This window comes from Calonectris borealis, chromosome 7 (genome assembly GCF_964195595.1).
Source record: "Calonectris borealis chromosome 7, bCalBor7.hap1.2, whole genome shotgun sequence".
In the NCBI taxonomy this organism is placed as follows: Eukaryota; Metazoa; Chordata; class Aves; order Procellariiformes; family Procellariidae; genus Calonectris; species Calonectris borealis.
The window spans coordinates 21,764,865-21,781,226 of record NC_134318.1 but is presented as its reverse complement, the minus strand read 5'-3'; the positions used below and the strand labels follow the sequence as shown (position 1 = coordinate 21,781,226).

General features: G+C 41.9%; 1 protein-coding gene across 3 annotated transcripts in view; it reads left to right on the top strand.

The window, feature by feature from the left end:
* The window catches only part of PIK3AP1 (phosphoinositide-3-kinase adaptor protein 1), a 46,926-nt gene that overhangs the window by 20,683 nt on the left and 9,881 nt on the right, over nt 1-16,362 (top strand). For all 3 annotated transcript variants that reach the window (XM_075154498.1, XM_075154496.1, XM_075154497.1), the window contains 7 exons: nt 1,984-2,132; nt 2,957-3,101; nt 4,656-4,798; nt 5,904-6,036; nt 6,766-6,962; nt 9,222-9,411; nt 15,295-15,390. In XM_075154498.1, the coding sequence (XP_075010599.1) occupies nt 1,984-2,132; nt 2,957-3,101; nt 4,656-4,798; nt 5,904-6,036; nt 6,766-6,962; nt 9,222-9,411; nt 15,295-15,390 (1,053 nt within the window). The remainder of the gene's footprint in view (nt 1-1,983; nt 2,133-2,956; nt 3,102-4,655; nt 4,799-5,903; nt 6,037-6,765; nt 6,963-9,221; nt 9,412-15,294; nt 15,391-16,362) is intronic.

Genomic DNA, 16,362 nt, shown 5'->3' with positions numbered 1-16,362 from the left:
AAAGACTACCTTCAGTGTATATAGCCTTGTGTCAAAGTAGTTTCTTAGTCAAATCTGCAGATTTGTGTTGGTGCAGTATTAAAATCTATTTGCTAAATTACATGTACTGTTCTACGTTTGTTTAAGAAATGTCGATGTTGGTGGTGATGCCTTACTTAAACTTCAGAGCTGCAGATTTTTGGCTCTACTCTTTCTACAGCAAACGTTAAAGCAGCAGTCTACTTGTACTCATGTGAGTAGGCTTACTTGCCATGTGGAGTGAGTCACATACTTAAAGCTAAGTGTATGTGCACCACTATTTGTGACAAAAATTTCAGCTGAATGATTTGCTAAAATTTTGTGGCTTGAAACCTGTCTCCTGAAAGCAAATTTGCATTCATATAATTCATAAAATCCCATTTAAATGTATAGAAAATATTAAAAAAAATGTGCATGACAAAAAATTTCAAATGGAAATCCTAAGTTTAAGTCCTTGGTAATAATAATAATAATGAAGAAGTCTAGATTTAAATTCCTAACTGACTTCTAGCTTCACTGTTTGAAACTAGCAGGACATGAACTCCTAATAGAAGTCTGCTTTAATAACTTTGGCTCTCTTGATTTGTGGAAAGTTGATGTACCCAGAGGTTGGGGGATTCTGAGTAAAACCTGAACTGTTGGCAGCTTCACTGTATGGATGCCACAGGTCAGACAGTGCAGGTTCGTCGCTTAGGTCTTTCTCATCAGGACTGACCATTTTAAATAGAACATTTCTCTCTAATACAAAAACTCTGCCAGTCCAAATCTAAGATTTTATCTAGTAAATAATTTGTATACTGCTCTATACACATGTGTTTTACAGTAAGTACTAAATAACAACTTCCAAAATGTTGTCTTAAATCCTTGACTGCTCCACAGTTTTCCAAGGTTTGGAAAATTTTGGCCATGGGAGATAGAGTTTTAAGAATTCATGCTAGTCTTCTGACAAGGGGAAGTCAGTGACTTTCACCCCATGTTTTGGGAGGCAGGGGAAAAAAGGTGGGAATCATGTGAATGAAGAGGTAGAAACTAGATAAGAACGCGTTCTCTACTAAGTAGACACAAAATTGTCTGTTGTTTCCTTTCTCTAGTTGGCAAAAGTATTTCCTGGCAGGGGTAGGAGACCTGTAATCTATTTTAATTCTTGCTAGGTTTTTTTGCAGCCAGTGATATTGATTCAGTTTGTTTGCTCTTCCATCAATATCCATGCTGTTACTGGGAAACAGGAATGAGAACATTGTTTTGTACACACAGATTGTAGGGTTACATGTGTTTACTTCTACTCTTGGGCCTGTTTGGGTAGAGTACTGTTATTCTTCAATGCAAAGGCTCTGGTACATTTCAGTTTCGCTCTTGTATAGATACAGGAGCTTATAGTTCTTGCTCGAGGAACAGGATCCCTTCAGACCACTGCCTCATGTTGTATTTTGTCGACACAATAATGAACTGGGGAGTTGGAGTGAGCAACGTAAGCAGGATCCAGAAAACTAAAGCTACTACTGAAATGAAAGAAAAGTTGGTTTTCTTCATTTACTTTAGGAGGGGAAGACTAAAGGCTGCTGCCCATCCTACAATGGACTCAGAGCACAGCTGGAGTCAGATGAGCCCAGTTGCCAATCATTCTTACATTAGATATTGACATACTAATTTTCCTATCTAACATGAGAAGGGACTAGCCATCTCAGCAAAGAGTGGCATTGTTGTTTGTTTCGTAAGCATGTTTAGTGCTGCTCCAGCACTTTTGTGTCTTTGTGAATGTTCCCCAGCAATCCTCTTAAGGGAAAAAAGGAGGAAGCTCTGTAGTTTCCCTTTCTTCAACTAGATCCCCTTTTCTGAGCATTACTTTGAGAAGAATAGCAAGTTCCACCCCACCACCTCCCTTGCTGTTTCTTAGGATGGATGTGTATGATATGCATTTTCAGCAAAGGGGAGTGATGTAACAGGACTCTGTATGCTTTATTTTAGATTCAGGCTGCGACTCTGTGACTGATACAGAAACAGAAGACGAGAAGAACCCAGTTTACTCCCACAGACTTGCCATGAGTGAAGAACATGGATCATCCAAGAGCACTGGGGATCATCCGGTGGTGCAGCCTGACCGCATACGGTGTGGGGTACTGTATGTCTGCTCTTTGGGCTACGTTCTTACTATGGGCTGGTGCAACCCATTATGCTGCTCTGTAATGGACAGCTTTACAGGCCTGGGAATTAGTCCCTAATTCTGTCACTTTCCTTCTCAACCCCCGGTCCTCAGTGTCTCTGTTCCCTAGGCCCAGAAATAGCTTGGTAACATGCAGTGCCCAGTATTGTCTAGGCTGCAATGTCACTTATTGACAGATAGTCTCATTAACATAGCTGCTTGTCTTGTGTGCTGTGAGGCAGGTTCATACTCTTGACTTCCCATCTTCCATTCTGGTGAGATTTAGGGGTGGCAAGTAGGGTAAGGTGATTGTAATGAACCAATTAACTCCGCAGCCTGGATGCAGGCTAATATGATAATTCTGGTACATGTCCTGCAAGTGACTCTGAAGAGCTTGGATCATGGCTTCCTGTCTGAAAAACAGCATTTCTTAGTATAGCATCCCCTCAGATGGAAAAAGTCTAAGTTTCTTCCTTTGTTTCTATTTAGAATGGGGCTGTGCTGCTTGAGGGAAGAGACTGATAGAGTTGAAATCATTTTATAAATCTAGCTTTATAAGCTGGGTTTATAAACTGATTAAATCTGGAGTTTTATCAGCTTAATGCTGGTGCAAGCTGTAACAGAAGCCACCTGTCCAGTTACTCCATGACTGAAGGTGCTCCTGAAAACCACTCAGGACTGTGACAGATGATAATTTATGTGTTAGTTGCAATGACAACAGAAATCCTAGAAAAGGGACTTAATAAAGTAAGTGTTCTTACGCTGTGAACCTGCATGTTGTAATGCCTTTTCTCTTAGGTGCAGACAACAGTTTATATTATCATGAAATGTAAACTAGATGGTGAAGTGAAAACTGAAGTTGAATTCTCTCCGGAGAATGCGTCATCTGTGCGTGTGCTGGCTGCGATGGAGAACGAGTACACAATCTCTGTGGAGGCTCCAAGTAAGCTGGGCTGAGATTTTCTCCCTCTCCTCCCCCCATTGCTTCCTTTCTATCTCAACCTGCCTGTCCTGAGATGTGCCAAAGGGATAAGGGTAAAGGTTGCAACGCAGGAAAACTTGAGGCCAGGAAAGCTTGAACTTGCGTTCTCATCTGTGATACTTTCGTGATGAGGAACTGAAAGAGACTGCTGCTTGGAGGCTCTGTTTTCCTCTCAGCAACAGCAGGATTGCAGTGTGGAAACACCTCACTGGGAGTTCTGAGAGCAGATTGCAGCTTGTAAAGCACTTTGAACTTAACTGTGTGTTATAACCACCACCACATTAGCATTGGCAGGGCACCGAGAGAAGGTGAGTGCCAGTAAATAATTGCATGACTATAACAGCATGTGCTTAATGTGTGATGATCTCTCTGTGATCAGAGCTGAAACTATTTATCCTGGCTTGCCTTTTAATTTAGATATGTTCTGTCACTCTAGATATTTACATTTACAAAACTGTAGGTTGTCTACACTTCAGGTTCACTAAATTTTAGGGGCAAAATTTCGGAGCCTTACAGATTGACAGTAGTTTCCCAGCATGGTTTTATTTAATCTACTTTGGTTTGTCCTCTTGAAGAGTCATTGTGCCAACTCTGAAAATAAGAGTCATTATAGCAACTCCCGTAAAGTCAGTGGGGTGGATTGATTTGAAGAAGGTGACCTCACCCACATAAAAATGTTCAACTTAATCTGTCTTAAATCAAGACTTATAATTTAAACATGGACCTGGAAACTAACTTGCACTTTGAATAATAAACATGACCTTCACATTGATGGAGTGTACAACTATGTAAGCTCTGCAGTTTCTAACAGTAAGAGAAATATATTTTTAATTCCTTTCGTGCATGACTCTAACTATTTCATCATTTCCTGAGTTGTTAAAAGCCAAGCATATGTACAGGGAAAGATTAATTTCAGTGGGATTCAAAATATTTGTGTTTCAAAGAGAAAGTTCAGACCTGTGAATGCACACTGGACAAAACATCAAGAAGCTCCCAAGGTGCAGGTAGGAGATAAATCCTGTGCATTGGTAAAGTTGCAAAGCTGGAATTCTTTTAACTTGATTTCTTTCAGAGACTAGTGAGGCTGACAGGGGTTGCAAAATCCCTAGTGACTTTTCTGGTTTCTCTCTCCTTCTTCCCCAGCTCTCATATTTTATGGCACGGTTTAGAGACTGCTCCAGAGAAAGCCAGAGGTGGAGAGACGTGATGGTTTTTAGTTTGAGGTGGTGTACTATTAACATTAGTGGTCCAGACTACTGTTAGCAGAGGACCTAGCAGGTTACAGGTGATGTGCATTGACATAGCTATGAAGAAGGTAGTTCCAAAGTACTTTCCTACCTAGTTTTCAGACCAACATCATCTCCTTTTTTTCATGACTCTTCATGAACTCAATACAACAGAAACTGTTTTGGTATCCAGCTGGCAGTATCTCCAAACTCCTCCTATAATCAAGGTATTTGATGCAGACTCATTCCCTTTGTTCTTAATGGTGATTTCTTCTCTTTCTTTTCAAAGATTTAACCTCTGGGACAGTGCCTCTGCAGATATATTCAGGGGACTTGATGGTGGGAGAAACAAGTGTCACCTATCATACTGACATGGAGGAAATCAGCGGTCTGTTGGCTAATGCAGCCAACCCGGTACAGTTCATGTGCCAGGTAATGACTCCAGCAAACAGCTGCTTTGGAAACCAGCTCTTTCAGAGGCTAGACAAGTGGACATAAGCAAAAGTGCTTGCCATGAAGTAGCTCTTCTGAAATGAAGAAATGTAAGGTTATTTAGGGGTTTTCACATAACCTTAACATTCCCTTTTAGCGAAAGCATGGTGCTTTTTCTGTCTCTGGAGCAAACAGCTGGCTAAGGTGACTCAGGCTATCCAACTAACAAAAAAAAAATGCAGTCAATCAACACTCACATTTAGATCTTGATGACTTGAAAAGATTGGGATGACAGAACTTGATATAACAGAAAGTACCATAAAGAAATAAATTGTTTGGAAATTTGTACCTAAGGGTTCTTGGAAAAGATGTGAAAAGGTAGCAAAGATTCATACAAGCTGAATGGAGTAACATAAAATGATTTGTTTATTCTTAGCACTTATTTCTTTAAAGCCACTCCTCAGTTCTCGTATATTTTGCACAGTTGGGGAACCTGAACCCTATAGGGGTAAAGCTTGCACAAGCAAGTTCTCCAGATGCGTTGTCTTTGCTGCCTGCCTGCATGTTCCTGATCAGCTATGTAGCGGAAGCCTACAGAGTGGTGGTGTTAGTCACCAGCATACCTTGAACTTTTTAGTTCAAGTTGTGGAGCAGTTGGTGTTGGGCTGTGCCTCTACTTGGGGACTAGGCATGCTTCCCAGTCCTTGGCTAAGAACGAGTCCAAAAGCCAAACCGAGAGTGTACACCAGAGCAATTCAAAATGGACTAGTTCATACTTAGAGCAGGAGTAACACTTCATTGGAACAGTTTCAGAAGGAAGATTTTACCTGTCAAGGAAGTAGGAAGTAACAGTTTCCTGTGCTTCCAGTTGCATGAGTGACGTTCTCATTGTGGAGTGTATGGTTCTCATCTGCCTAGATTAATGATACTCTGTTTCTGGACCAGGAAGACTATTCATGTTCTTTGCTTGACCTGAACATTGCAACCTTCAGTGTTTATGCCTACTGTTTTCTGATACGTGCTAAATAAAGAAACACCTTGTAAATCTCACCTTAACTGAATCTCCAGAATCCCCCAAACAAAATCACTTTCCATTTATCTCTAGGCCTTTAAAATCGTGCCATACAGCATAGAAGCACTGGACAAACTGTTGACTGAGTCACTCAAGAAGAACATTCCTGCCAGTGGCTTACACCTGTTTGGAATCAACCAGCTGGAAGAAGAAGATATGACAACAAGTAAGTTGAAAGATTTTTGTTTTCTTTTTAAACTTCATCTGTATCAGTTGTTTTTCCTTGGAGCGCCTTAACACTGCAGTGTGTGATACCTGCGCAGTCTGTCTCAAAAATCTTGGATCCTAGCCAGGAAGCTAAATTTCTGATGATGCCTATAGAAGGGGGATTGCCATTTGGATCGGGTGAGCCTTTTTTTATTAAATGCATCAGTCTCACTTCCTTACATTGCGACAGATGCAGCTATGTAGACAGCTTCAAATACAACCAAAGTGAAAAGATGATGCTCCCCCAAATGTCTCCCATATTTTCTCCCTTGTCCCATGTGGCATTTCTCCCCAGGCCAGTCCTTTTCCCCCAACCCCATGCCTCTGCTCTAAGGTGCACAGTGGGCACTCAGCAGTTGGATTGGTGTGGCACCATGACATGGTTGCCTTACAGAAGCTGTATCCTACTGGAATGATGATCTAAGAGGTCCTTGCAAACTTGTGATCCTAGATACATTAAGCTGTTACAGTGCCAGATTCCCCACTAAAGGTCTTAAGCCTGGAGATGTGCTAGATACCTCAGTTAATTTGTGCAGAGTTAGCTCCATTTTGAAACTGTTTATATATACTTCTCAGGGCTTTCGCACCTGCTTTGGTCTGTGTGTTTGCTAGGAATTTTGTTTCTCGCCTACTGGCTCTGTTGCTGCTAGAGAGAAACTTAGATTCTAACAGGCTCCTGTTCTCACAGATCAGAGGGATGAGGAGTTGCCAACGCTGCTTCACTTTTCTGCAAGATACGGGCTGAAGAACCTCACCGCCTTGCTGCTTACATGCCCTGGAGCACTGCAGGCCTACAGTGTAGCCAACAAATATGGCCACTATCCAAACACCATAGCAGAAAAGCATGGCTTTAAGGACCTCCGCCAATTCATTGATGAATATGTGGTAAGAGGAAGCAACAGTCCTTCTGCATTGTCCCACAGCAGGTGTGGGCAGTGGCACCAAGTTTGGCACTTAGTGTTGTGGGAGCAGGAGTGATGGGGTAATAAAGGGTGCAATGTGATGTGGTAGGGTGTAGAAGACAGACATCCAGCCACACTGAAAGCTTCCAGGCTGGAGGGTTGGGTGCATCTCTGGAGCTGGGGAAGTTCTTGGGGCTTTTGCACAAAGCAAATAAGATGGAAGCAGAGACTGCCATGCTGGGTTTCCTTATGCATCCATCTAAGGAAGTTCTGCAGGGATGTGGTTGGTCCCTGGTGTACTCTTCTAACCTTTGATCTTGGGAAAACTACAGCCCCTTCATCCCACTTACTTTAGGAAGTAATATGGGAACAGAATATGTTTGGGAAGGTACAATCTGAGGTGCTCTCTGATTAGTCATAGTGCAGTCTGGATTGCTTATTAACTTATTCACAGCTGATCTATGTAATCTGCCTGCTCCACTTGAAATCCATTTCCTCCTGCATTAGGATAGCTGTCAGTTCCCTACTTGTTCTCTCTGGCAGCCCAAATCACAATTCAGTTCTCTTTGAGCTAACCCCATCCCCAGAAAACAGCACTCTGACTTTTCCAGATTATGACATGGACCCGACTCCAGCTGCACCAGGCAATTGTTTCTGTGGGTCCTTTGGTGTGCATGGGGTTTACCCTTTCTTTTCCATTTGAGTTGTTTCCAGCCTGTATGCTTCAAAATAACAAGCAGCTCCTTGACTCAGATCATGTGAATTCTTGAGCATATTTTATTTGCCTTTGCTTTCAGTTGAAAAGTTGTGTGTAATTGTCCCTAAGTTGTCTGAATGGTGGGTGATAGATCTGCCAGCCTTAGTGTGGTTTTGCCAGCCAATTACAGTAGCGTTTAAGCCCTGTGTAGGAGGCATGGATGGTTCTTAGACTTGGGGCTTGCTTCTTGACATAAGCATGAATTTAGGGTTATACATTAGAGCTAAATAAAGATCATTCCCTGTTTTGAGATCAGGAGGGCTTGTAGAAACTGTAAATTGTGTGATGAAAATCTTTGCATTGGGGTAAGTGAGAGATGCTTAGGAAGTCCTTCCAATCTCTTATTGCAGTACTGTGCTCCTCCCATGTCCTCCTCTCCACCCACACAGTGACAGAGCTGTGTTAAGAGTAGGTCCTGCTTACTGACCATCAATCTATCTGTGCAGCTTATTACCAGAACACACAAATGATCTGCACCGGTGTGTCCACTGCAAGATAGTGGCTAGAAGCACTACTAGCATGGATATCTGAAAATCCCAGTAAAGCCCTTTACTCACCTAATATTCTCTCTGGCAAAAGTTCCTCTGCACCTCCCTAAAGCATTGCATGAGCTACCTGCCTGACCCATTTTGACTGTGGAGGGAAGCATGTGTAGACAGTTTTGACACACATGCCCTGTGGATTGAAGACCCATGGGGTGGCGGTTGTGGATGGAAGAGTATCTTCTAGTACTGCAGCTGGTTAAGATGGCTGTGCTTGTGGCATAGTTGGAACTTGGGGAGGAGGCTGGGATGAAGCTTTACATTTTGCTCTCTTGCGTGGTTTGGTGAAGATCTGCACTGCCCTCCTCCACCCACCCCCCACCCCATGTTGCAAATATGTGAGAAAGGGTTTGCTGTCCTGTGAATCGAAAGTTGCCTGTATTACATGAACAGCTGCCTGCTGTGAGGTTTCCTGTTAATCTCACAGAAAAGGGTCTGTGTACTCCCACTCTGGGTGTTACGTGCTGCTGCTAATGCCAAGAAACTGAAACTCAATCTATACCAAAGCTAAAACTTTGCTTTCTTGTAAGTGCTCCTCATGTGGCAAGCTTTGCCCCCTTATGGTCAGCTACGCCTACTCCAAAATAGCCTTTGACAAGCATTTTTCTTTTTAGAATGAGCTTTGCTTGTGTTCTAAGAGTTTGCAGACATTGGGTAGGACATGAAATTGAGGGAGTGAGAAGCTGTAATGGCTATTCAGAATGTGTCAGCACCAACTTGTTTCATCTTCATTACCTATTATTACAACATAGATCTTGAAGGCTGGGCCCAGACAGCTGTAGTGGGGATTTAATTCCTTTGAGAAGCCTTAGTCTTTGGGAATGGGCTGCTTTTAGAACGTTTTTTCCATCAGTGATGGGAGAGTGAGATATCTTTTGCTTGCTTTGATTCTTTATTTAGATCAGACTTGAACATTTTTTTTCTTGCCCTCCTTCCTCTCCAGGAAACTGCAGATATGCTGAAGAGTCACATTAAGGAAGAGCTGATGCAAGGCGAGGAGGATGAGTCTGTTTATGAGTCCATGGCTCATTTGTCCACTGATCTGTTAATGAAGTGTTCCTTGAATCCTGGCTCCGATGAAGAGCTGTATGAATCCATGGCTGGATTTGTCCCTGGTGCCCCAGAAGATCTTTGTATGTATATTCATAAAATCACAGAATCATAGAAATCTTTGGGTTGGAAGGGACCTCTAAAGGTCATCTAGTCCAACCCCCCTGCAATAAGCAAAGACATCTTCAACTAGATCAGGTTGCTCAGAGCCCCTACCCAAGAGGCCTAAGCTGATCTGTCTCTCTTATACATAGAAGCGCCTCAGTTGAGTTTCAGGGTAAGGGCTGGTGATAGCTTTTCTGCTTTCACCACAGGGAAACCATGCTCCAGTTCTGATGTTGGCTGGCTGATAAAATTGCTCTAAACCTTTCTTTGATTGCCAGTGTAAGGGATCAAGAGCTGTTTCGTTAGTGCTTTGAGGACTCCCTGAACCCTGAGCAAGTGAATTAGAGTTTGGAAGAGACCAAATGTTCTACTATGTCCTGCTTCTCCCTCTTGAGATCCAGGGAGGTAGGGACACTCTGACTTACAGACACTGGTGGAAAAGAACACTACGTAAGATGCGATTTTACTGACACCTGGGAAAGTGAAAAACAAGAGCTGAGCTTCTACCTCAACAACTTGAGAACATCTAGAAATATGTGTACTGAAAAGATTATAATTGAAAAATCATTATTCTATTCCACTTGGTCTATAAATATAGAGCTAATTCTGATAAAAATGCAGATGTTTAACTTTTTCACCATTCCATTAATATTCAGTGAGGCCAATTGCAACTATCAAGTTAAGTACCTATGTTAAGCAATTGTAATTTGCTGTTCTTACTTACCTGCCTATTTGGTCTGGCTTCATCCCACTGATATATTTTATGATTCCCATGATGAGCAGAGAATCTAGCTTATTATAATTTACGTACCTGCAGTTTTAAGTGTGCTGCCTCAGGGGAAAAGCTTTCTTACTGAAACACTTTTGCTTATAGACTATATCTGTTCTGGGCTGGTTTTCTACTCTTTTAGATTAAACGATGTTATAAAACACATTTTTGTTGATTATGGAGTCCAGAAGACTTTGTCGGTTCTCTGTCTGAAATCATAAACTCTTCTCTGCAAAGTTTTGTTTGGTCGCTGCAGGGAGAGTTTTGCTACCAAAACCAGGATTATTCTGCCTTCAGGTGGAGATAAGCAGTAAGGCCAGTTGGACTTCTAAGGAACAAAGCTGCTGCTGTTCGCAGTAATGGGGGTGAGAGTTTCTAGATGTTTGGAAACTCTGCTTGCAATCAGTGCATCTCTAAATGGGGTTGATTGACTAAGTCTGTGGAGGGAAAAAAAACATTCTTAAAACCACCAAGCCCAACTTGTCTTCTTCCACCCCTGAAATGTCCAGATCTCCCCGAAACTATGCAGGGGATATTCCTTTCTTTCGTGGACGCAAATCAAGCTCCCTGTAATTTACCACTTCTGAACTGGACTCTGAAAAGCCTCTCTGAAAATATTCTCATATTGGTTCAGATTTAGATCAGAATTGCTTCCTGTCAAGAAAACCATTTGCCAGCCCTGCAGACTGTTGGAGGAAGAACTAATTGTTTTAAGGCGCTTGTTGTTTCTTCCCTGCTGAAGATCACCACCTCCCTCAGTCTGCTGTCTCAGTTGCTTCTGTACGTGTCCCCTTGCCTGTTCCTGTCAAACAAGTCACATTAAGTTAAACAGTTCAAGTACACAGGTTTTCCTGCCCTCACTTACTCTGATTGACAGATTTCAGGAGGGAGTCTGGCTGGTGTTTTGGATGAATACACGAAACAGAGCCTGCTTGGCTGACAGGCATGGAGATGGAGAGCTAGGAAAGGTTGCCATGGGATGGGAAAAGTTGTGCATTTGAAGCCTAAGTCAGGCTGCTTTCCTTAAGCCTCCTCAGTAGCAAAGGCCCAGCAGGCATATGTCCTTTAGGGGAAGCTTCTGCAAGCACACCCACATCAGCAGGGTGGCAGAGGTCTCTGGGATTGGCACCAGAAAGTTCTCCTGGTGTGCAAATGTGCTGCAGGCTCTGCAGGGCTAGTAGGACTAGAAAGGTAAAAACCCAAGCGGTCCCTAAAGTAGGTACTTATGATTCCTTTACTGAAAAGCAGAGCTGAAAGATTTTAAAATGTTTTCCTCGTTGGTGAGATGCTGTATAGAGCTTATCTGTAAGGAATGTGAGTGTGTTTCCTGCTTCTTCTGGAGTTCTCGTAGTGTATTGCTCCTGCACACAAATCTCTGTTACCTTCCACTCAGGAGTCTTTTACTGAAGATCTCTATTTTTCTTATGTAGTCTGTTAGTCTTTGCCTGAAGAATATTTAAGGCTAGTCTGAACAGTGCTTAAAATCCACCTGTATTGTAACAGGTAAGGTTAAATTAGTACAATGCTCGACACTTAGATTGGTTCTCTCAAAGTGAAGGTGTTTCAGTGTTGTTTAGAATACCAGCACACAGGCAAACCCTCACTGAAATTAGTGGGAGTGCTGGTTGGTTTAGAACTGCCATGACAAATAAATGCTTCAGGCATTTGTACTGATGTAAAGATTTGTGAGCATGAAAAACTCCCTAGGAAATCATAATCAGCTTCTACTGAGGTACTTTCTCCAGGTCAGAGTAGCCCTTATGTGAGTAGTTATGGCTGTGGTGTAGAGGACAATACCTGGGCTATTTTAAGTGTAGCCATACTGTGGCAGCACGCTCATTTATTGTGACCAAGGTGTGCTTCCACCACAGTTTTTCAGAGACTGATCAAAGGAAGGTTTGATACCAATTGTCTGGCAGGAGCTGGTTTGAGAATAAGGTAACACAGGACTGGAGCCATTATAATGAGTTAAAAGTAGTAGCAAATACTTGAATTCTGGAGTGTTCTGTTAGTTCTTGTATTCATCCCACTTCTGATTTTTCAATGCATTTTTATGTGTTGTTTTTTTCTCTCTGAATTTGGTCTTGGGGAAACATGTACAGAAAAAGTGCAGAAGCTCTGCAAGGGCCCAGTTTTGCTTAAACTGATCCTGCATGAGAGTTGCACACACCTGTGTTGAGTTACTAGTTGTCCCTTTAAGTTTGGAGATAAATGATGGAATTAAAAAAAATGGAGGTGGTTTTGTTCATCTACAGAATACTGCCTCTCCCTCTGCTGCAGGGGAGCATTCTTTCCCAGGTAGGTCTTAATGCCCTGAGCAATGTAGATCATAAAGTACTCCTAACCAAATCAGTGGGAACTTACTAGCTTCAGCTGTTACCTTGTCTGCTGTTCTTTAATAATGAGATTGAATTGCCTTATTTAATTTCTTATCATTAATCCAATTGTTCCCACTTCAGAAGAGCACTTCCCTCTCATTACACTTTTCAAATACCTGTAAAGTCAAACATAATTTTCCAGAATATGCTCCAGGTTGGTGCAGGTTGCAGGTAAATGTGATTTAGCTGAGTCGCTCACACACTGTAGCAAACAGCAGCTGAATAGCAAAAAGGGAGAGTTATCGCCATCATATCAGTCTGGTAGTATGAACTACAGCATCAGATAAAGTGCTTTGCTTTTTCTGCTTTCCTTTCACCAGCACCTCCTGCTGATTTTTGGAAAACAGTATTTTGAATAGGCTGGAGTTGTGTGCAGGAGGGGCTCTGAGAGCAAGGACTCTTGAAGTGCTGAAAACCTGTTTGATTTGTGTGAAGATTAAACTGCCTGGTGGTTTTTTTTTTCGTGTGTGTGTGTGTGTCTGTGTATTTTTGTGCTGTTTTACTTGGGCAAAGAGTTAGGCTGTATTTCCTCTGTCCAAGATCAGACAGTGGCACTGGCCAAGAGCTGGTGGAAACAACACCTGTTTTCCATATCTATGAACTGTGTGGACACTCAGACCCTAGACAGCATGAGTTTTGTGGAGAGATTTAATCCTTTATCCTAGAGAGTTTCAGCTTACTAAAATTTATTGTCTTATAATTTGCAGACCTCCAACACCTAAAGAGTAGATGTTAGTTCACACTTAAATAAGTTGTGATGCCCTTATTCTACTCTCTTGCATATCCTCTCCCTCCTCCACCATTTTTATTCTCTTGAGACCAAGCTTTCAACACTGTCCTCATTGATTTTTATTTTTTCCGTAGTTAATGCAAGAAACAGCAGCTTCTTTGCATAAATATCTTTTAGCTATTGAATTCTAACATCTAGGAACTACTCAACCGTCTTCCCGCTAACCCTTCAGACCAGCTTTCCCCAATAACCTCAGGAAAATCTGGGGACCTTTCCTGTGATACCCAAAGTTTGTGTGCGCCACCTTCTTGTCATTTCTGTCTCACTAGCCTGTTTTTGCAGCAAGTGGAACAGAAGGTGTCATTGATGAATGACATTTGTCTTTTCAATTTTGGTACATGGGTGAGATGTTAGGTCTTATCTGTATGCAAGACAGGCCCATGTGCAAGAGGGTAGCGAGGTGGTAATCATGTCTTCTAAGAACTAATTAGCTGATGAATTAAACTACATTGACTATGTGATAGAAAACAAACCCTGCAGGATCCTGTTTACCGCTGGTTTAGTAATCCTGCAGAGCACAGCCAAAACAGGGAAGATACTGTTCTCTCCACAGAGAATGAAAGGAACTTTGCACACCTGTCACATTCTGTTCTGCCCCCAAATCCATAAAGTAGTGGCTTTCCTCTGGGCCTGTATTTACTACACATTCATTTCTAAAAGCTATGTTAAAAATAATCAAGGTGGCTGCAAGGTGGAAAAATTGCTCTACAGAAAAATACAGGTCTGTAGTGCTGATTCTTTAGGATGCTCAAATGTCAAATCTGTGCTTCCGTGTAGTGCAGCGATACTTAAGTAAACTTTATATTAGGTTGGTGGTGAGCAGATTAGCTCCAGCAGCATGCAACTTGGCGTGGCCTATAGAGCTCTTGAGAAGCTGCTGGTGTTGTTAATCCACACAGCATGAGTATTGCTGTGTGTGAGGTTAAAGCTACGTTGAGTGCATTCACATGACTGTCAGTGAGTCCTTTGACAATTATTGTTTAAAAAAACCCACAACATTCCAGCAAAGCAAAATCTTGCTAGCATATTCTTATCCCTTTCTCATAATCTCCTCAGCTTTGCGGGAAAAAGATAAGAAAGGTCAGCAAATATTAAAAAGATATTTATAGAGAAATGTTTCATATTCTGTCATATAACCCAAACCATCTAGTTTACATAGTAATAGATATTTCACAATATGCCTCAACAATTGATTTATATCAATAAGCCTCAACAATTCATTTATATCACTCTTGTTTTTAATATCATTAGGAGCATGGTTACCTAACATTTTATTTTAGTTTTAGGATTAGTTTTAGGGTTACAATGAGGTTGACCCTTTTTTTTTTTAATCAGAATTCTTCACGTCAAAACACTGACTTAACGAAGTATCTTATTGTTTGCTGTCACTCCTTTCTCAATACTAAATTATCATCTGACCCTCTAAACACATTCCAGTCCAACTAATTAACTCAGCCAGCTGTTTTGACTTTTATCCAATAAACAAAACAAATACTGTCATCTGTGTCATGGGCAAATTGCCGTTAATGTCTTGTTTTGCCAAGTCACAGAGTTTCCACTCAGTTCGGCCTCTCAGGAGCACTGTGCAGAGGCCAAAATCTTCACCTGGCCAATACACTCTCAATAATAGCTAATCCTCAGTGCTTGCTTGGAGCCTTGTCAGAACTTCTCAAAAAGCAATGTTAGTCACTCTGAAGCCTAAGCATCAGGCAGCTGGCAAAGATTTGTGCAGAGTGGACTGAATGTAGCAACTTAGGAGCCTTTTTTGAGGCAAATGCCTGGTCAGTTGCCTGGCTTCCTGTTTGATTTTCACCATAAACCAAAGGTCCAGTCAGAAATATCACAGCATTTTATTATATTACATTACATTTTTCCACATGTTTAAGGGCATAATCAACAGGTTCATCTTTCTGACTTTTTTCAGATGTAGAGATGCTTCAGTCCAAACCAGAAACTCCAGTTGCCGGAGATGAAGTTTCTCTAACTACAAAAGACTCAATGCTCCGCAAGTTTTTAGAAGGTGAGACCTGTTTGGAGAGAGGGATGGCAGTAGCACAGTTAAAGCAATTAACTTGAGATTTCTCCTTGATCTGTTAAGGATAGCAGCTGTTTGACATGGACAGCTTTGCCTTAGTGGGTACAAATGAGGCACAACAGAAAAAGCAGCTTGTGAGGTGGTTTCACAAATGTTGTTAGTTTCTTACCAAAGAGGAGGAGTGATTTCTAGTTCCAGTCCCTGCCTACCAGTGAGTGCAAGCACACAGCTAGTATCTATTCAGGAATGGCTGTGTTTTGTCCTTATCTTAGTGACGGGAATTAATTCTGGTGTCCTGATGTGGGTGCAGGCTCCCCTTATGGGCAGAGGCTGAGTATAAAGTAGAGCACCACAAGCTAGTGATGAATTTTAATGTAGATGTTTTATTTGAAAGTCCATCCATTGAAAACAGCAGCCTGGAAAGAGGAAAAGAAGTTCTGGCTCCCAAACCTGATCTACATTCTGCCTCTTCAGTGCTCCCTCTGCCTTCTCTGACCAAAGCCAGACCTTAGCTCCATGCTATCCCCACTGAGCATGATCAGGTTGTCCAAGCCTTTCCTGACTCACCAGGTTCCATGGGATACAGGCTCACCTTTGTGGGTGATCCAGCTAGACTCAGAGCAAGATTAAGTCTGGGGCTCTTAACGTCTTCTGTTTTCCCTGCTAATGCCGATGCTCTGCAAGTCCCATTGCATTGACTCAACTAGGTGTTACAGCATCACTAAAGGAAAGTCAGTCTAGTGGTTAGGGTATTCGCTTGTGACTTGGTAACAGAGTAGGAAGTTAGTCCAGGGGCTCTTAATTCTTTTTATTAGCATGCAAACAGAGGGAAACTAGCTTTTAAATCAGGTATGACAGCATTTGATGATTTTGCAGTCATGTTAGGAGTGAGAACAGAATGGAGATGATGAGATGGTGTAATGGTAGCTGGGCTTGTTAAGTACAGACCTGTGTACC